Consider the following 20821-nt stretch of genomic DNA (forward strand, 5'->3'; position numbering starts at 1 on the left):
AATTTACAGACATCAAATAGTATAAGTAAGAATCCCATTCACGTTTTGTTTTTATTTCAACACAACAATAAACTAGAAGGCACCACTGTTTTATTCTGTAAAATAAATGTGTACATTCTATTCAAATATACACAATTGCCCACCCACTCAAGACCAGTAGATTCATTAGAAAACACAATGGCAAACTACAATTGGAAACAGGGCTGCCCTAGCCATTTGGGGGCCCTAGGCAAGAAAGGGTTGAGGGGGGTGCTGGCAAGACTAATTTACCAATCTAAAAATGGTTAGCTGACATTGCTAATTTAGTGACTGTCAGTAATTGATGAGAAAAACTGCTGGTGCACAACCAAATTTTGAAATTGCACCTTGTGTATTCTACTATTCCAACTCAACAGTAAGTTGTAAGTAACAGTAAGTTGAGATCCCAAGGCGACCGACTATGTCGCTTAGGCATGGGGCCTGACCTGGTTGTTGGAAATCAATTACCCGTTTTCCCCTTTAACAACATATTTCATATATATTTCAGCTGATCATTTCAACATGATTGTGCTACTGCATATATGTCCGTTTTCATTGAAATCCCCTCAACAGCAAACTAAATATTATGCGGAGCCACGACCAATTTTACACATTCTGCAATCCGTCTCTTTTAAACAATCAAGGCAATTGTACTTCACAGTTGCTGCACCTCCTCCCACCTACATGGTTCATAGCACCAGCAACCTCATGTGGCCTGGACATGGCACATAATAGTAAAAAATCCTCTCATTAGTGGACCCATATAGCGCCATCAAAGGGAGACATGTCTTTGCAGTCCCCTATAATGTTGAGTCAGAGATTCTTATACAGTCCCAGCCAAGTATTCAGAGATTGTTAAATCAAGTGCTCCTCCTTTTCTGTAGCTTGGACTGCTCTCAGGTCAGTCCAGCTGACTGTTATAACAGTACTCTTCCCCTGGGCCACGCTCAGTATATGTCCATTTGAATGTTCCACGTTTTCCCCGCTGATCGCAGCCCTGGTGTTGGGTCCGGTTCAGTCCAGTTCTGGCTCCCTGCTGCTGGTTGGCTGCTCTGTGTCACTAGCGTCCTCATCGGAGCAGACCCGTTGCGTGGAGAAACGGAACAGGCGCATGAGGTCCTGGAAACGGGCGCAAACCTAGAGGAGACATGTTTAGGGAAGTTACAGTAAAGGGATAAAAGGGTAAAATGGCCACCTCCTCAAAGGAAACATCTTAAAAATCACACACAGACCCAATTCCATTTAAGTATCCATTGGTCTAGCTGCTGGCCCTTCACAGATCTAAATAGGAAGTAACATGGTTATGGTTCTACCCAAACTAGCAGTTTCCTTCACATTGCTATCCTGTTCTTTCAGCCCCATAGTGGGGCTATGGGAAGTGGTAAGGGGTAGAAGTGGGTGTGGTTCTCTCTCACCTCATTGGCTGTCTTGTTGTCAAGTTGGGTGGAGACGGCCTGAAAGGTGCTTTTATTAGCTCCCTTCTGTTGACAGGCGGTCAAGATGGCACGGTCCGCCTCCCTGTTAAATAATAACAATAATGAAACAAGATTGAATACAATTATTTCAATAGCGAAGCATCTATTTGACAATACACCAGAATGGTAGAATACACTTTGCATCCCACTCCTTAAATGAGCATACAACAGGAGGACAATGGATCTAACCTGGTCCAGAGGATGACTTTCTCTCCACTGGGTGTAAGCGAGATGTTTTTGGCACAGACTAGGTGGTTAGAGCGATCCCCTTCTTTCTCCTCATCCGCTTCATCCTCCCTTACGCGATTGGCTTTTGGGGTTTTAGGACCTTGGCATCTCTTGGCATTTGCTGCTGATGACCTCTGGGAAGTGGAGTTTGTGTTGGTCACACCACCACAGCCTCTGTTCTTAGTCTGCCACTGTAACGAGGGCCGTATGTGGAGCTCATTGAAAAAAACCCAGAATTCCCCCTGCAGGTGGGTGTGACCTTGGAGAAGGGTGGCCATCTGAGCTTTCATCTGAAAGATAAAGAGACATCTAAATGTCCTAATAAACTACCTCTCGAATCTGATGAATAAATGGACCCTCCTCCACTATGATATTTCACTCCCATCTGCTTCGCTAGCTTTGATATTACGCTATATTGCGTTTTCCAAGACAAAAAGTAGAACATTCTGCTCATGTGAAATCAATGTAGCACTCCCAAGCACACCTCCTTGATGCCAGCAGGGCTGAGAGTAGGGCCTCCTTGAAGGACGCTCACTATCTTGTAGTAGCGCGAGGAGGTTTCCCCGAAGCTCAGCTCCAGTTGTCGCAGGAAGCGCCGGCTCCGCTCAAATGCCTGCTGTTCTGCGAGCTACGGCAGGTGGAGGAGGAACATTAACACTGACCACTGTCTGTCACACACAAATAACAGACACACACACACACACACACAGTTCAAAGTGTGTATTTACAAAGTGAATAGAAGGCCAAGCCAGCACATACCAGTCCACACTCCTGGGCTTGTTCGAGATGGAGGAAGGCAGCAAAGTCTCGGAGCAGCTCCGGCCACTCATTCAGAACAGGCTTTAGCCTGGTGAAGAGTTCCACAGAGGTGTACTCATCTCCGTCCTGCTCAAACTCATAGAGTACCTCCAGAAAGTCCTCCACACGCCCCGGCACCTCCTGCAGGGCATGGCACACCTGGTCATAAAGAGCAAGAGAGTTATATTTGCAGTAGGATTAAGGATTTCTTAAGCTCTTAGCTGTTACGTCCCCTATATAGGGGATTTTGGGCGGTTCTGGACTGGTTCCGACTGACATTCTGGTGTACAAAGCGCTCTGTGAATGTCGTAAGGTCCTGTTCCTTCTAGTGCCAGAAACCCCCATCTGTCTGCTCTGTGCTACCACTCTCTCAGCTGCGCTGACTTGAAGTGTCAGGTTTTAGACCCCACATTTGCATAAGGAGTGATTTTCTGGCCTATCCAGACAAATAATCAATTTGCTCTTCCTCTGAGTGACTGAGCCCAGCCTGGGAGACGGTATACGAAAGGGGACAGTCTAGCGAATACAACAGTTGAGGTTTCATCTCACTGTGATATTCTCAGTCAGATGAACAGCTCTCAACCGGAAAAGACTACATTTCATAGAATTTAAACAAGACCACTTTCTCTTGGTCACAGATGGCCGAAATCAATTCCTGCTTAAAGCTGCAGTTGTAACAAACCTGCACACATTTGAATGGCGTCTGCGCCGCTCAGTGGACGTTTAGGAGAAAGGTCTCTCGTCAGTTATATGAACTTGTGCCAATATTGTACTGTCACTAAGTGTGATCACATTTATTTTACTGTTCTAAAGGTGAAATCTTATAGTAAGTCGTTTATAATTTGATTGTTTCTATATTTAGAAATCATTATGAAAAATCTGATATTAGTACTATGTACTTGCGTCCTCAAAGTGAGTACACCTCAGCAATTGATAACTATTTTTACCAGAAAGGTGAGTTCCAGACCTTTCTGAAACTACGCAACAGTTATTAATGGCCGTCTCGTGAAAAATAATCACGTTTGGGTATGTCTATTTAGGCAGAAATCTAAATGGTGTTGATGAGAGGGTGGCTATAACTGTAAACAGTGCAACAACGTATTGCATGTGATACACTGCATGCAATCGCAAGCTGCCTTATTCCGATGTAGTATCGGATTGAATGCCACCCCAGTCTATTTCAAATGATTATTTTGGCCAACTTCGCTCAATGCTAGGGGTGTTAATCAGACAGAAAATGTAGCCCAAAGCCTTTTAAGCGCTTTGGGTGCGAGAAATGAGCTTTATAAATAAAATGAATTATTATTTACCCTGTTGAGATAATTCTGAGCGAAGGCTATTTCCTTCTTCTCCCTCAGGGGGTCGCTGTCGAGTACGTCGTCATCGTCGTAGAGGATTGGTGGGCTTTTGGACATGCCCTCGCTGGCAACTTCTCCGGTGTGATGCTTTGTGCTGGGAGGGTTGGGGGTGCTACTACAGCAGCCTGGGAAGGACAAATCAAATCCAGCAGGTGTGGTTAGATGGGAGAAGAGCAAGAGAACTCCCTAATTCCAAACAGACCCCTAGGACTTTGTAGAAATCTTATATATTTCATAAACCTATTCAATTCTATCAATGCTATGTGAAGTGTTCCCCCCATACACATTTAGCAGCGGCTGCTACTGCAAATTGTGGCCTATACTGCAAAAAATAAAAACAAGTTTTATTTATAATGGAGACATATAGATATGCCCCAGGAAGACCGCATGCGCTGCCCCGCGCAGGAACCCCCCCCCCTGCTAACTTTGCAATTGCTGCTGTAAATAATCCTAGTGGAAAAACGGTGCGTGTCCCCCTACATGTTGTGGTTTTTAAAGATTGGCGGGACGCTAACCTGAGGGTGTGCCTGATCGTTCGCCTTCTTCCGAGTCCTCTGACCTCCCCCCTGACGCCAGCCGTGACAGTTTCTCCATCGTCTCCTACAAGGAAAGATAACACACAAACCAAAACTATGAGGCGTGTGATATACGTGTATAGAACTTGGTAAATACCATTTATTAATATGTTGTAATATCAACGTGTCGCATGATCTCACTCACTTGCAGCTCTGGCACAGACAATGTGGACACCTCGGAGGCTGGTGACACCGCTTCCTCTACCTCCTGATGTCTGTCTCCCCTCCCCTCGTCACCCTCTCTCCCTCCGTCCCCCATGCCCGACGGCCTGGGTGATAGGGTCAGCGTTATCTCCTGCACCTCCTCTGACCCCTCCATGGAGTCAATACAGTCAACGCTCCTCGGGGGACCGGCCGAGGAGTCAGACAGGGCCAGGAGGGTCATTCCAAAATCATCCCCATCCTCCTCTTCCCTGCCACAGTCCTCTTTCTCTTCATCTCCCCCCTCTTCCTCCATTACAACTGTGACACAGTCGTCTGGGGTCAGAGCCTGGTCCAGGGCAGGGGGTTCCGGGGAGGCTGAAGGCTGGGGCTGACCCTCACTCTTCAGGCTGCTTTTGAGTTCCTTCGTCACCCGCCGGCTGGTCCTGGAGGATTTGTCCTTGAATTGTTCGATAGGAATCGTAGTAGAGACAGAGGTTTGGGCTTCGGTACTAGAGGAGGCTGTTCTACTATTCATATGGGAAAACCAAAGGAGGTTTGCTCCACTGTTAGGGGTCACGGTATTCAGGTTTGTTTGTGGAGGGTTCTTGTTGTTGGGTGGAGGAGCTGGCAGCAGCCTGGGCAGCCTGCGGAGGTTGGCGAGCGTGCTGAACTTCACAGCAACCAGGTCTTCGGCCAATGGAGCGGAATGGGACAATCGGGAGGCCAATACCCTGGCGGAATGAGCGGGACAAAGGACAGCTGCAGCCACTGGGGCAGGCAAATTGAGAATGACTTGCAGGGGCTTCTGGGAAGGTTTGGGTTGAGGCCTGAGGGGATGTTTCAGATGAGGCTTGGTGGGATGCTGAAGAGAAGGAGGTTTGGATGTTGCAGGGTGGATGGGTTGCAGTTCGTGGTGGGTCATGCACTGCTGAATCACAGCACCTGTCTGCGAATTATTTTCTGAGCGTGTAGTTCCACTTTTCAGACTGTGGGTGGCACTGTGCGATACAGCAAGGGACAGCGAGAGGTCACAGTCTGGTGGAGGGTGACAGCGCCTGAAGCCGCAGCGCTGGAATGAAAGGCTGTCGGGGAGTTGGGGCGGGTAGCGAGTCGCGGGTGGGAAGCTGTAGTCCAAGGTTCTGGAAGAACTGAAGAGAAGCGTGTTGAGTGGGGCTTTCTTTGATTGACAGGCCGACATGGTTTCCGCATCTGGCGAGCTGTTGAGATCTTCGATTGCCTCGTAGATATAAGGCAAACTTCTCTGTAGGAATAGAACAAGTATTTAAATCAATATTAACTATTTAGTTATCCAAATATCCAAACAAAGTTGACTTTTATCTTAACTGGTACAAACAAACTTTCAGTCTGAAACAACCTTTATTGTTAGCAGACAATAAGTGTTTGCAATACGGTGGAAGCTCCCCTAGGAAAATTGGAATGCTAAGTAGCCAACAATATAGTTTCTAACTATCATAGGTGTTGATTTGTGATTGGGATCAGGCAGTAGTATTCTAAGTGTTGGTTGGTACCCCCAGCCATCCGGGCATGGCTCTCTCCTCTCTCTCCACTGAGGGGCGCAGGTCACCCGGGTTCACTCGTTCACAGGCTACTGGCATGGGCTGGACCACCTTCTGGAGCCGGTAGGCCTGAAAAAGACGTAGGGAGAGGCACTTTTTGAGGCCCATTCGTTCTTATTGTTTATGGTCATCGCTAACATTTAGTTGAGTATTAGTTAATGTATGTGGATACAGTGGCAAGAGAAAGTATGTGAACCCTTTGGAATTACCTGGATTTCTGCATAAATTGGTCATCAAATTTTAAGTCACAACAATAGACAAACACAGTGTGCTTAAACTACCAACACACAAATCATTGTATTTTTCTTGTCTCTATTGAATACATAATTTAAACATTCACAGTGTAGGTTGGGAAAAGTATGTGAACCCCTAGGCTAATGACTTCTCCAAAAGCTAATTGGAGTCAGGAGTCAACTAACCTGTGGTCCAATCAATGAGATGAGATTGGAGATGTTGGTTAGAGCTGCCCTGCCCTATAAACACACTAAACATTTGAGTTTGCTATTCACAAGAAGCATTGCCTGATGTGAACCATGCCTCGAACAAAAGGTATCTCAGAAGACTAAGATTAAGAATTGTTGACTTGCATAAAGCTGGAAAGGGTTACAAAATGATCTCTAAAAGCCTTGATGCACATCACTCCACAGTAAGACAAATTGTCTACAAACGGAGAAAGTTCAGAACTGTTGCTACTCTCCCTAGGAGTGGCTGTCCTGCAAAGATGACCGCAAGAGCACAGCACAGAACGCTCAATGAGGTTAAGAAGAATCCTAGAGTGGGAGCTAAAGACTTACAGAAATCTCTGGAACATGCTAACATCTCTTTTGACAAGTCTACGATACGTAAAACACTAAACAAGAAGGGTGTTCATTGGAGGACACCCCGGAAGAAGCCACTGCTGTCCAAAAAAGACATTGCTTCACATCTGAAGTTTACAAAAGAGCACCTGGATGTTCCACAGCGCTACTGGCAAAATATTCTGTGGACAGATGAAACTGCAGTTGAGTTGTTTGGAAGGAACACACAACACTATGTGTGGAGAAAAAAGGCACAGCACACCAACATCAAAACCTCATCCCAACTGTAAAATATGGTGGAGGAAGAATCATGGTTTGGGGCTGCTTTGCTGCCTCAGGGCCTGGACAGCTTGCAATCATTGACGGAAAAATTAATTCCCAAGTTTATCAAGACATTTTGCAGGAGAATGTAAGGCATTCTGTCCGCCAATTGAAGCTCAACAGAAGTTGGGTGATGCAACAGGACAACGACGCAAAACACAGAAGTAAATCAACAGAATGGCTTCAACAGAAGAAAATACGCCTTCTGGATTGGCTGACCTCAACCCGATTGAGATTCTGTGGCATGACCTCAAGAGAGCATTTCACACCAGACATCCAAAGAATATTGCTGAACTGAAACAGTTTTGGTAAAGAGGAATGGTCCAAAATTCCCCCTGACCATTGTGCAGGTCTGATCCGCAACTACAAAAAACATTTGGTTCAGGTTATTGCTGTCAAAGGTGGATCAATCAGTTATTTTTATTTAACTATTAATTCCAAGGGTTCACATACTTTTCCCACCCTGCACTGTGAATTTTTACATGGTGTGTTCAACAAAGACATGAAAAAGTATAATTGTTCGTGTGTTATTAGTTCAAGCAGACTGTGTTTATCTATTGTTGTGACCTAGCTGAAGATCAGATTACATTTTATGACCAATTTATGCAGAAATCCAAGTAATTCCAAAAGATTCGCATACATTTTCTTGCCACTCTATGTCTGTGAAGAAATCTAGAGTGTAGATTGCAATCTCTCCTGGCCTATAAAACAGGTCCAAGTTAAAGAAACTAGCAAACTAACTAACTAGAAACAAGTCATTTAGAAAAATGTGTGTGCACTATCCCAAACGATAAATAGTCCCACTAACACTTACTTTAGTAATACTGTATAGAATTTGTAGATCCAGGTTCTACCTTGATGACGTTGTTGGCATGGGTGGGTTTACACTTCTCCAAAATGTGGTCACGGAGCTGAGACACCTTCTTGGCGCGGAGCAGGTAGTGACACAGAAGCTCCTTGGGCTGGAGGGTCTCCCCCAGGTTCCTCAGGCCCAGGACGATCAGGCTGGAAAAACAAAATGGCGAAGAGCAAAAAAACTCAGCCTAAGGACTTAGTTTATTTCTCAGTGAGTTGTTGACACAAAAAGCATACAGAAATCAAATTCATTTAGATTCCAAGTTTACGTACTACGGAAACAAATTGGTTTAGGACGGTGTGCATTTAACAGAGCATATACAGTGTAATATGGGCATTCTAGGAGGGTATAACGTATAGTCATGATATTTAATAGGTTATTCTTACCAGTCCTCTCCTGCGGTGAACATGCTGACGGAGCGGGCGGAGTGCAGGGCTGGGTCCAGGCTGACGTGGGGCAGTAGCTCGGGGTACAGGAACACCGGCCGCGTAGCAAACAGCCATGCCAGCTGGGGGGGCATCGACGGATGCTTCCGGACTGGTAACACACAACAAACCAGTTAGTGTGAGAAAGATTAAACAAACATGAATTAGGCCAAACATCCTAAGTGAGTCCAAATATTTTCAATTGAGACGGGTATGTTGTAATGAAGTGAAAGTATACGTTGGTCAGAAGTTGTCTTTACCTCATCAATTTGACTATCGTCATAGCTCTCGCGCACGCTTACCTCTCCTGCGTGTTCGTGGCTCGTTAGGGGCTTCTTGGTAAGGGATTGGGGACAGTGAGAGCTCCTCTAGTAGTGACAGTGCCCCCTGTAGGTTACAGGCTTTGAACACACTGGTGAAGCCTGGCTCCACTTGGCCCCGGGTCAACTCCCCACGCTGGGCAAACATCTGTAACTCCATCTGAGGAAGAGGTAGGGAAGGAGCACATTAACTATATATATTTTGAGAGAGAGAGAGAGAGAGAGAGAGAGAGATGAAAAGGGAGGGAGATATGGTGGGAGTATCAGAGAGAGAATGAGAGTATGTTTTTAGTGTGTTTGTCAGTATGTTTCTCTCTCACCAGGAACTGCTTGGTGGTGGCAGCTTCGCTCTGCAGTGCAGCCACCGGGCTGGTCAACATTTGGACCTGGGTTAAGAGCTGGACGTGCTGCAGACAGAGGAAAATACAGTCATTACTGACCAAGAAACAAACAAAGGTCATCTTCATTGTGAACCCAGGATTGACCAGGATTTTACGACCTAGGTTGATTTAGATATTTTTGTTGTTGTTTTAACAGGTTTATCTCAATGAAATAAAATATCAATAACAAATATACAGTTGAAGTCAGAAGTTTACATACACCTTAGCCAAATACATTTAAACTCAGTTTTCACAATTCCTGACATTTAATCCTAGTAAAGATTCCCCGTCTTAGGTCAGTTAGGATCACCACTTTATTTTAAGAATGTGAAATGTCAGAATAATAGTAGAGAGAATGATTTATTTCAGCTTTTATTTCTTTCATCACATTCCCAGTGGGTCACAAGTTTACATGCACTCAGTTAGTACTTGGTAGCATTGCCTTTATATTGTTTAACTTGGGTCAAACGTTTCAGGTAGCCTTCCACAAGCTACCCACAATAAGTTGGGTGAATTTTGGCACATTCCTCCTGACTGAGCTATTATATATTCCCCTGTAGCTCAGTTGGTAGAGCATGGCGCTTGCAACGCCAGGGTTGTGGGTTCGATTCACACGGGGGGCCAGTATTTAAAAATGTAATAAAATGTATGCACTCTACTGTACGTCGCTCTGGATAAGAGCGTCTGCTAAATGACTAAAATGTAAATGTAGAGCTGGTGTAACTGAGTTAGGTTTCTAGGCCTCCTTGCTCGCACATACTTTTTCAGTTCTGCCCACACATTTTCTATAGGATTGAGATCGAGGCTTTGTGATGGCCACTCCAATACCTTGACTTTGCTGTCCTTAAGCCATTCTACCACAACTTTGGAAGTATGCCTGGGGTCATTGTCCATTTGGAAGAGCCATTTTCAACCAAGCTTTAACTTCCTGACTGATGTCTTGAGATGTTGCTTCAATATATCCACATAATTTTCCTTCCTCATGAAGCCATCTATTTTATGAAGTGCACCAGTCTCTCCTGCAGCAAAGCACCCCCACAACATGATGCTGCCACCCCCATGCTTCACGGTTGGGATGGTGTTTTTCTGCTTGCAAGCCTCCCCCCTTTTCCTCCAAACATAACGATGGTCATTATGGCCAAACAGTTCTATTTTTGTTTAATCAGATCAGAGGACATTTCTCCAAAAAGTACAATCTTTGTCCCCATGTGCAGTTGCAAACCATAGTCTGGCTTTTTTTAATGGCAATTTTGGAGCAGTGGCTTCTTCCTTCCTGTGCGGCCTTTCAGGTTATGTCGATATATGACTCATTTTACTGTGGATATAGATACTTTTGTACCGGTTTCCACCAGCATCTTCACAAGGTCCTTTGCTGTTGTTCTGGGATTGATTTGCACTTTTCGCACCAAAGTACGTCCATCTCTAGGACATAGAACGCGTCTCCTTCCTGAGCGGTATGACGGCTGCGTGGTCCCATGGTGTTTATACTTGCATACTATTGTTTGTACAGATGAACGTGGTACCTTCAGGCATTTGGAAATTGATTCCAAGGATGAACCAGACTTGTGGAGGTCTACAATTTTTTTTCTGAGGTCTTGGCTAATTTCTTTTTATTTTCCCATGTTGTCAAGCAAAGAGGCACTGAGTTTGAAGGTAGGCCTTGAAATACATCCACAGGTACACCTCCAATTGACTCAAATGATGTCAATTAGCCTATCAGAATCTTCTAAAGACAAGACATCATTTTCTGCAATTTTCCAAGCTGTTTAAAGGCACAGTCAATTTAGTGTATGTAAACTTCTGACCCACTGGATTTGTGATACAGTGAATTATAAGTGAAATAATCTGTCTGTAAACAATTGTTGGAACAATTACTTGTGTCATGCACAAAGTAGATGTCCTAACCGACTTGCCAAAACTAAAGTTTGTTGAGAAGAAATTTGTGGAGTGGTTGAAAAACGAGTTTTAAATGACTCCAACCTAAGTGTATGTAAACTTCCGATTTCAACTGTAACAACGCAGGGTTCAGGTCAATTCCAATTTAATTAGAAATTGCAATTCAATTCACTCATGAAGTGGAGAATTTGCATTGAATTCAATTGGAATTTAGAATTTAAATATTTGTAAATGTCCCAGTTAATGGAATTAATGCACTTAGTATAAAACAATTGACTGCAGTATTTGTTTTTAATTATTTCAACATGTATTCCTATATTTCCAAGTATAGCTAGGCTGTCTAAACAGTGACATGATCAGCCCGAAAGCCTGAGGGAATTTAATTCGTATTTGTGGAATTGTTTGGGATAATATTTAATTGGGAATAGAATTCTTGGAATTTACCTAACATTGGAATTGAGAGGAATTGAATCATCTCTGAATTCAAAGACTGACCTGGAATTTGAATTGAATTAATTTATAGGGACAGGGAATTTAATTAGAATTGAATTTGTGGAATTAACCCCAACACAAAGACAAGGACCACAGACCTGCTGGACTTGCTGCTGGAGCTGGAGTCTCTGGCAGTGGGAGAGGGTGGGGGTGAAAGGAGGTGGGGGCTCACGGGGCTTGGTGACGAGGGCCCTGGGGGCCAACAAGCCCTGGCTCTCCAGCAGGGCCCGGTGATGCCGGATGGCGGCCAGCTGCTCCTTCACCGTACGGTAGCGCCCTGCTGTCACCTCCGCCATGGGGTCACCCAACCTAGAGATCATAGGTCAAACTGGGTCAGCTATACAGCGGTCAAATCAGAGGAGGTTGAAAGTTGTCACTCAGAGGTATGAAGGTTGTGATTGGAGATTGAAAAAATGTCACTGGGTGGGTGAGTTGAAGGTATAGAGGTTGTTGGGCGAGTTGAAGGTATAGAGGTTGTTGGGCGAGTTGAAGGTATAGAGGTTGTTGGGCGAGTTGAAGGTATAGAGGTTGTTGGGCGAGTTGAAGGTATAGAGGTTGTTGGGCGAGTTGAAGGTATAGAGGTTGTTGGGCGAGTTGAAGGTATAGAGGTTGTTGGGCGAGTTGAAGGTATAGAGGTTGGTGGGCGAGTTGAAGGTATAGAGGTTGGTGGGCGAGTTGAAGGTATAGAGGTTGGTGGGCGAGTTGAAGGTATAGAGGTTGGTGGGCGAGTTGAAGGTATAGAGGTTGTTGGGCGAGTTGAAGGTATAGAGGTTGTTGGGCGAGTTGAAGGTATAGAGGTTGTTGGGCGAGTTGAAGGTATAGAGGTTGTTGGGCGAGTTGAAGGTATAGAGGTTGTTGGGCGAGTTGAAGGTATAGAGGTTGTTGGGCGAGTTGAAGGTATAGAGGTTGGTGGGCGAGTTGAAGGTATAAAGGTTGGTGGGCGAGTTGAAGGTAAAGGTTGGTGGGCGAGTTGAAGATATAAAGGTTGGTGGGTGAGTTGAAGGTATAAAGGTTGGTGGGTGAGTTGAAGGTATAGAGGTTGTTGGGCGAGTTGAAGTGTGACATTAATATTCAGAATTACATTTAACTGACTATGAATTCGTTATTCACTGTGTATTTATTCCTCGTGTCACTATTTCTGTTGTATTTTTGTTGCATCTTTAACTCTGCATTGTTAGAAAATGACCCGTAAGTCAGCATTTTTACTGTTAGTCTACACAGTTACAAATTTGATTTGAGAAATGGAATTCAATTGACCCCAAAACCTCCTGCAGCAGAGTGTACTTGTGAAGATGACACCGTAACAAAACAGCAGAACAGTGTGTATATGACGTGCATAAATGTGCGGGTATACTAACAGGATATCTGGCGGGGTACTGAAGGTGGGCTTCCCCAGGGCAGGTGCCTCTTCCTCCCTCTCCTCCTCTTCCTCGTGTCCTTCCTCATCTTGCTCCTGAGCAGTGAGCTCATCCTGGAACTGGAGCACACAGAGAAAGATAAATACACATAGACAACCACACAACATAAAACACAGGGGGAAAGAGACTAAAGAAACAACATAACACAGAGTCTCTTACGGTCTCAAACAACTCCTCCATCAACTGGTTCACTTCCTTTTCTGAAAAAGAATTACGAAGAACGGGAGATGAGGGTCAGCGCCCGACATAGTCACAGCCTAGATGAGTTGACTCCCTCTCTTGGCTGCTAGGCAGCCCCATCCCTAGGGTCCCCATGGTAACTCACTGGGGATGCGGACGGCTCGGTCGTTACGGTAATCCTCCACGTCGGGTTCGTCGATCTCCGCCAGGAAGTTATACTCGGGGTCGTCATCATCGTCGCCTTCCTCTGAAAAGAGTAAGAGAAAGGACATTTGAGAAAGGGGAACAGAGTTTGTGTGCAAGAGTGAGCACGTCAGAGAGTAGTAGCACTATCTATTATATAGATCAGAGATGGGAAACTCCAGTCCTCATTTGTCTGATTGGTGTCAATTTTCCCTCAGCCCTATAGCTAACACAACTGATTAAACTAGTTGCATTCTAAACTAGACCATGGTAAGTTAATTATTGGCGTCAGGAGTGTTAGCAGGGGCAAAAGTGTCACCAATCAGGCCCCTGAGGACTGTTGCCCATCCCTGATAGGAGACTGCAATTGGCATGCAGACTGCGGGTATGTCAACCAGAGCTGTTGCCAGAGATTTGAATGTTCATTTCTCTACCATATGCCGGCTTCAACGTCATTTTAGAGAATTTGGCAGTACATCCAACCGGCCTCACAACCACAGGCCACGTGTAACCATGCCAGACCAGGACAACATCCGGCTTCTTCACCTGCAGGATCGTCTGAGACGGGGTGCTGAGGAGTATGTCCGTAATAAAGCCTTTTTGTGGGAAAAAAATCATTCTGATTGGCTGGACCTGGCTTCACCCATGGTTGCACCACTGCCCAGTCATGTGAAATTCATAGATTAGGGCCTAATTTATTTACTTCAATTGACTGATTTCCTTCTATGAACTGTAACTCAGTAAAATCATGTTGCATTTATATTTTTGTTCAATATTTTGTTCAATATTTTATGTTTGTTGTGTGGTAAATATTTCAGCTCTTATTTTCATTTGTTTGTTTTCCAGCAACCTTTCGGTTACTGGCCCAACGCTCTAACCACTAGGCTATCTGCCGCCCCCAAGTTAACTTATTTGCTAATAGGTCTTCAGAATGAGGTTTATATTTTCAAAACACCCCTTTTACACCACTTGTCCTTCTCATTACAGAACTGGCTAAAGAGCTCAAATTGGGAAAAAGATCAATTTTATTTTCAGTGTTATGTTTAACTCATTAGGGGAGCAATGTAAAAAAAAAAATATATATATATAATTCTTAGGAATATTAATTTATTATTTTTGGACTTATAGGATAATGAGAATTTTGTGAAAATGTTGGTAAAACACATTTGATTAAAAAAAAATATAATAAATGATGAAATAGATAAGTACAGATCCTAATCTCAGTGATTCAAGAGGACATTTTGTGAAAAATGACACTTGAGAATTGTTTTTGTTTTTTGACAGCATGTCCCATCTACACTGGCTGCCGAGGGTAGTTGCTTGGAGTGGATTTGGAATTGAGCAGCGCACACACGCTCCACCCCCTCACCATCGTTGTACATGTCAGAGGTCATGATGCCCTGAAGCCAGTGGGTCCACTCGGGGTCCTCGGGGGCGGAGCCACACCCGTACATGTCAGGCGTGATGTCGGGGGCGCAGAGCTCTGCCTCCAGCTGGCCCATGGGGACGTCCCGGAGGGGCCTCTTGGAGCGAGTACGACACGCCATCAGACCGTCCGCCATGGGTGGCTGTGAGAGGGGGAGGGAGACAGAGGGTGGTGGAGGGAGAGGAATAGGGAGGAACAGACATAGGAAAGACAATATGGAGAGGTGGACGGGGTTGGGAGAGCGAAAGCAGGAGGTTACCAGATCAAATCATACCGTCAGAATTAGCAGAGAACCCACTCTGTAAATGTGATGTACTAGAGTATATTGTTCTAAGCAATATGTCTTACAATAATCAAAATCAATTAGGGTATTTGAGATATTAATAATTATAAATGTTGAATAAATGAATGTGACATTTTTTATTTCAGAATCTAGACATTCCATATTTTAGAGCACAATATAAAGAGGATAATGACACCAAGAGTTTGTATGCATCATGTTCAGTTCACAAATCATAGGGTCTTACAGGAGGCATGTACAGTATAGGTCTAAAAAATAACCTAAAATTAGGATTTTCCCAACAAAAAATTGAGATACAAATGTAAAAAAGCGTGTGAAATATCATTCCTCCCAATTAGGTTTCTATGTGATAATTGCCAGAACAATCTGAGACAGCGCAAATATTTTTGTCCGATCATGGCGTGGAATCGCCCTTGTACCTGGTAGGGCTCCAGGCAGACTGGACCGACGGCCAGCTCCTCCTCCACAGCATGGAGCTTCTCCAGGAAGCTGAAGTCTGGAAGGGCCCTGGTGGTAGAAGAACCCTGGGGGCCATGGGAGGAGGAAGGTTGGGGGGGAGGGGGAGGGCCCATGGGGACCACCTCCACCGCCAGGTGTCTGGACCTGCTGCGTTGGACCTAAGAGGAAAGGAGATACATTTCAATGTATCTCACAAGAATAGAATAACAAGAGCATATTATGCTATTTACAAAAGGCAATATTCTGTATTTTATAAATTTTACATGAAAAAGAAAAATGTTGTTACAAATAAAAACATTTGAAATTGTATTTTAGAGTGTGTCACCTGCATGGGGCTGACGCTCCTGTCGTCGTCCCACTGTGTGTGTATTCCCCTGTGGAAGCCTCCTCTGATTCCTCTAGGAGACGAGGCCGTGCTCTCCATGTCACTCTCCTGAAATGTCTACAACACACACAAAGTTCAATACAGTCATTTTAATAGATAGATAGAGAAACACATGTTCTATTTAAAGTATTGAAATATACAATCATAACCCATCTATGGCATTCTAAAAGGTGATAAAGCTGAACCACTTTGTTTCGCTTATTTAACTACAACAATGACTCCGTAAGCATGATGAATGCCTTACAATGCATTAAAAACATTTTTTTATTTTTTATTTCAGGCCACAAGCTCACAACAAGACACAGCCAAATCCTATGAATCTTACATCTTCCGCTGTCTCGTCCTCCTCCTCTTCGTCGGGGCAGTACTCTTCATCAGAGGAGTCTTCCTCCGCTAGTTGAATGTCAACAAACTGTTGGGCCTGAAAATGGACAAGCACTTCAGCCTTTTCTAGTACGGTGCCATACTTTCCAGTTAGGTATTGAGTGTTTGATACTAAACTAACAGCATTAGCAGGACGATTGATTGTTTTTCATTGGTGGCGGCAGGTCGCCTAGCGTTTAAGAGCGTTGGGCCAGTAACCGAAAGGTCGCTGGGTTCGAAACCCCGAGAAGGCAAGGTGGAAAGATCTGCCGTTCTGTCCTTGAGCAAGGCAGTTAACCGACAACAACTGCTCCCCAGGCGCCGATGACCTGGATGTCGGTTAAGGCAGCCCCCCGCACCTCTCTGATTGTGTTGGGTTAAATGGATTCAGTTGTGCAACTGACTAGGTATCCCCTTACCTTCTCTTTATTGACCTTTTTAATGGGTGAGATGTTCCAAGTGGGAATTACCTGAAATTACACAAAGATTCAATTACAAGAGGCTCAATAGCATAACATGGCAAATCTAAATGTGTGCTAAAACGCACACACTAGAGGCAGTGAACTCACCACTCCTTTTTCTACCACTTCCTTGAATTTGGAACGTGTCATCTTGGGTTCCTAAGAGGTAGATGAGAAAGATGTTAAATGAAAGTGCACACAGAGACTTGAACGTGTCAAGTCTTCATTTGGACATGGAAATGCAATGGTTGACACTCACAAAGACAGGCACGGCCTCCGTCTCATTGATTGCGGCTTTCATCATGGCCACCACATGCTCATTGGTGATCACTTCCTGTGGGTCAAAGGTCAAAAAGGTTTAAAACCAGGCTTACAATCAGTCTGTCTGTATTTGTCTGTCAGTATGTGAGGTTGTAGGCAAATTGTTTTTGTAGGAAATCAACGCTTCCACAGTCCACACTAGCTGCATAAGGAACATTGGCAAGGTTGCAGCTATGAGTGAGTTAGTGGTAGGGTCGTAGTGAGTGGTCCCTCTCTGCACTCACATGAATGATGTTGCGGACGTTGGCCGTGGTCAAGTTGTGTTGTCTGGACTTGTTCTCTAGTTCACGGTCCAGCTCCCTGTCAATCTCCACCTCTGGACTGGCCCCTCCCTGCTCTCCGCCCCCCACCTCTCCGTCCGCAGCTCTCTTCTTCCTCTTTACCCCTCCCTTCTTCCTGCTGCCCTTGTGTCCCCCGCCCTGCCTGTCATCTGACAGAGAAGGAGAGAGAGTCAATCAGTCTTGCCCTCCTACAGTATGCTTTACTCATACTATAAAAGGAAAATGGTTAGCTGAGCAAACTTCAGGATCGATTGTGGATAAGGTCCTGCTCCAAGGTCATTTTGTGCACCGTTCCTTACCTTGTTCATGTTGTATACAAGATGTGAGTACTGTTTCAGGATTAGTTGCTAAGGGCGGGCAGTTAATAGATATAGGTTCTCCTCACCCATAGTGATGACCAGGTCTGTTTCCTCTTCTGTCTGAGGGGGGCACTGTGCAGGGCTGCAATGGCCTGCCTCCTCTTCATTCTCTACCTGACCTGGAGATCCTGCAAAGCCAAGAGCCTCACATATTTACCTATATATCAATTGCTTAGGTAGGAGGCACAAAACATAGATAAAACGTATCATTAAATGCTAAATGTGAGAACTACTCTCCTTTGCCCCAGTCTCCCTTTCCTCTACTTACCCTCAGCAACAAGAAGGTCTGAGCTGGGAACCTGGCCAACCAGGCCATGACTCTTGAACCTGGGAGACCGTCTCCATGGCGACGATGTCCCATGGATCTCCGGGCCTCTCTCCTTCGTGGAAATTGTAACGATGGCACTGGCCTCTGTTGTGAGTGGTGATGATGCATTGTAGGATGCTGGTGTTGTAGTAGACTGTAGTTTCCCTGTCCTAATAGACTTGGCAGGGCCGCCTTTGAGAGAGCTGGACTTGCGTTTGCGGACCAGACTCATCGTGTAGTACCATCTGTGAGATTGATTGAGAACAACCATGGAAAGAGTTTACGATGGGCATGTATCACTAGTCTAAAGTATCTCCCTATCCTTGTCCTCTGGACCCTTTGATCAGCACTGGTCTGACAAGATGGGGGGGAAGCCATATGGCAGAATAGAATATCCTAAATCGTAAGTACAGATAATTAGATTTTACCTGCTCAGGTTGGTTTGGGGAGAGAAATGAGACACATACTATGTTTTGTACACATATGTGCACTACTATTAGCTAACGTTACTCCTACTAGTATTAGCTAACACTCAAAGCAAATGTCAATACTTATCTGCCCAGCTCCTTCTGTAAAGTACTTACGTTAGCTAGCTAGAGGTGGTATGTATGAACACGTTCGCATTCAGCTAGCTTCAGTTGACAAATGTTAACTCTTACTGAGTGAGTGGTGTTGGCCATGGCATCAATCAGTGGCAATGGCATCCTCATAGCGCCTGTTGTGGTATGACGGCTAGCAACCTAAGCTAGCTAGCTAGCTAAGTAGCTAACAAACTGCCTTTGCTACTAGCCTAGAAATTCTTCTCAACAGAACAACATTTCAACAAACGAATTTCCCAAAGGGCGAATACTATGTTCAAATTAATTGATGAATAGGAGTTTACAAAACAACACATGATCTTACCCGCCACAACACCGCTAGCTCCATCAGCAGTAAACGCATAAAACTACAACTACATTTACATTTACGTCATTTAGCAGACGCTCTTATCCAGAACTAGCATTATGTTTCCGGGTGTAACACTTAGTTAATTCCTGTCAGAGATACTTTTGAGGAGATGGAAAACTCCATTGTGTACGTTGCCCATGCGACGTCAATGGACCACGCGGTGCATACTGGGAATGATTATGTGACAAGGAGAGCTCTCCCTCCTTCAAGGAGGGAATGGGAGTCTATTGGGTGCTAGCTCGAAAACCCAACATTAGCATGAATTTCGTCAACAAGAAGTACAACATTACAAATATTTTCAGAGATGTGAGATAATTAACTTGCTATATGTAATATTGTATAGCTTTGTAATCGAGGAAAATAGGCACTTTCTTGACTCATACCCTGAGAAGGAATAGAGCCCCACAGTGGAGGTGTCATAATAACCACAAACAGGGAAATAGTTCCAGATTTTTTTTTCACCATTCAAATTTCCCATAGGCTTTTTTTAGAAACACTTACAATATGGGCTGTGTTTTGTGTAGGCTTACCTTGCCGTGATGTTTTGATAACCATGTAAATCTCTCTCGGACAAGGTGACTTTTATCAATTTATTCGGTTCTATTTACTCTCAGATTAGCATCAAAGTAGACATAATGCGAGACCACAAATCCCTACAAGCTACTGCACGTCATCTCTAGCTGACACCATTGCTAACAGGTATTGTGACAATTTAAAATTTGCACAAGACAGTTCACAGAATTGTCCATTTAAAGAAATGTTGCCAATTTTTCCATTACTACATTTAGTTAATATTAGATGGTTAATCCAGAGATTCTTACTTTTGCCTCGATTCGGAAGTCTTGTCCATATCATCATAGCATTTGTAGTTCTTTATGATAGCCACATTAGCAGCTAATTAGCATTTCATTTTGAGGGATAAGCGAATATATTGATAAGTCACCTTATCTAGAGAGATTTACACGGTAATCAAAACACAGCACTTATTTTAAGTGTTTTCTAAAATCCCCTATGGGAAAAATGAATGGTGGAAAAACGATTGGAACCATTTCCCTGTTTGACTGCTAGGTTGTATGGGTATTATGACTCATACTGTGGTACTCTATTCCATGAAGATTAAATTAGCAACCACAACGCAGCATGACAAGGTGAACACGATTGATCGACAGTCTGCTGGGTGGGGCGTTATACGTGCCTCCATTTATTGGCCAATGGGATTCCTATCTCCTCCTTGATCTAATATCTCTGTTCACATCCCATAAAGTGCCATACAATGCTGCTTCTTCTTCTTCTTCTTCTTCTTCTTCTTCTTCTTCTATAGAATGGTGGTCCTCAAACAATTGTTATAGGTGCATGCTGCCACCTACCTCTATTGGCTATGTATCAGCCTACTTTTCTAAACCACAACATCTATCATCTGTGATTTATGTCCCATTCCTGCAGTACAGTTGACAACCATGGCCACGAACGCCAAAACAAACAACCTTCCTGAAGCACATGTTATTCCTATCTCTCTATTGGCCTCAGCCTACTCACAAGGATCCTCTTAGGATCAGGCTGGTTATGGCTCATATCAACACCATTATCCCAGAAACCCTAGACCCACTCCAATTTGCATACCGCCCTAACAGATCCACAGATGATGCAATCTCTATTGCACTCCACACTGCCCTTTCCCACCTGGACAAAAGGAACACCTATGTGAGAATGCTATTCATTGACTACAGCTCAGCGTTCAACACGTAGTGCCCTCAAAGCTCATTAAACAA

At 44.3% G+C, this 20821-nt stretch overlaps 1 protein-coding gene across 1 annotated transcript; it reads right to left on the bottom strand.

The window, feature by feature from the left end:
- Positions 1 to 33: 33 nt before the first annotated feature.
- Positions 34 to 19203, bottom strand: LOC115173619 (GON-4-like protein). Its single transcript, XM_029731889.1, has 28 exons — positions 19008 to 19203; positions 18066 to 18349; positions 17824 to 17925; positions 17382 to 17587; positions 17096 to 17170; positions 16945 to 16995; positions 16795 to 16845; positions 16338 to 16433; positions 15953 to 16069; positions 15588 to 15785; positions 14811 to 15009; positions 13404 to 13505; positions 13238 to 13278; positions 13019 to 13137; positions 11759 to 11969; positions 9213 to 9299; positions 8875 to 9052; positions 8534 to 8684; positions 8146 to 8296; positions 6126 to 6242; positions 4598 to 5857; positions 4393 to 4477; positions 3830 to 4002; positions 2481 to 2678; positions 2206 to 2349; positions 1683 to 2011; positions 1434 to 1536; positions 34 to 1155 (listed from the first exon to the last, which is right to left on the bottom strand). The coding sequence occupies exons 2-28, from the start codon at positions 18334 to 18336 to the stop codon at positions 1033 to 1035; spliced, it is 4938 nt and encodes a 1645-aa protein (XP_029587749.1). The 5' UTR covers positions 18337 to 18349; positions 19008 to 19203; the 3' UTR covers positions 34 to 1032.
- Positions 19204 to 20821: the final 1618 nt, after the last annotated feature.

This window comes from Salmo trutta, chromosome 34 (assembly GCF_901001165.1).
Source record: "Salmo trutta chromosome 34, fSalTru1.1, whole genome shotgun sequence".
NCBI lineage: Eukaryota > Metazoa > Chordata > Actinopteri > Salmoniformes > Salmonidae > Salmo > Salmo trutta.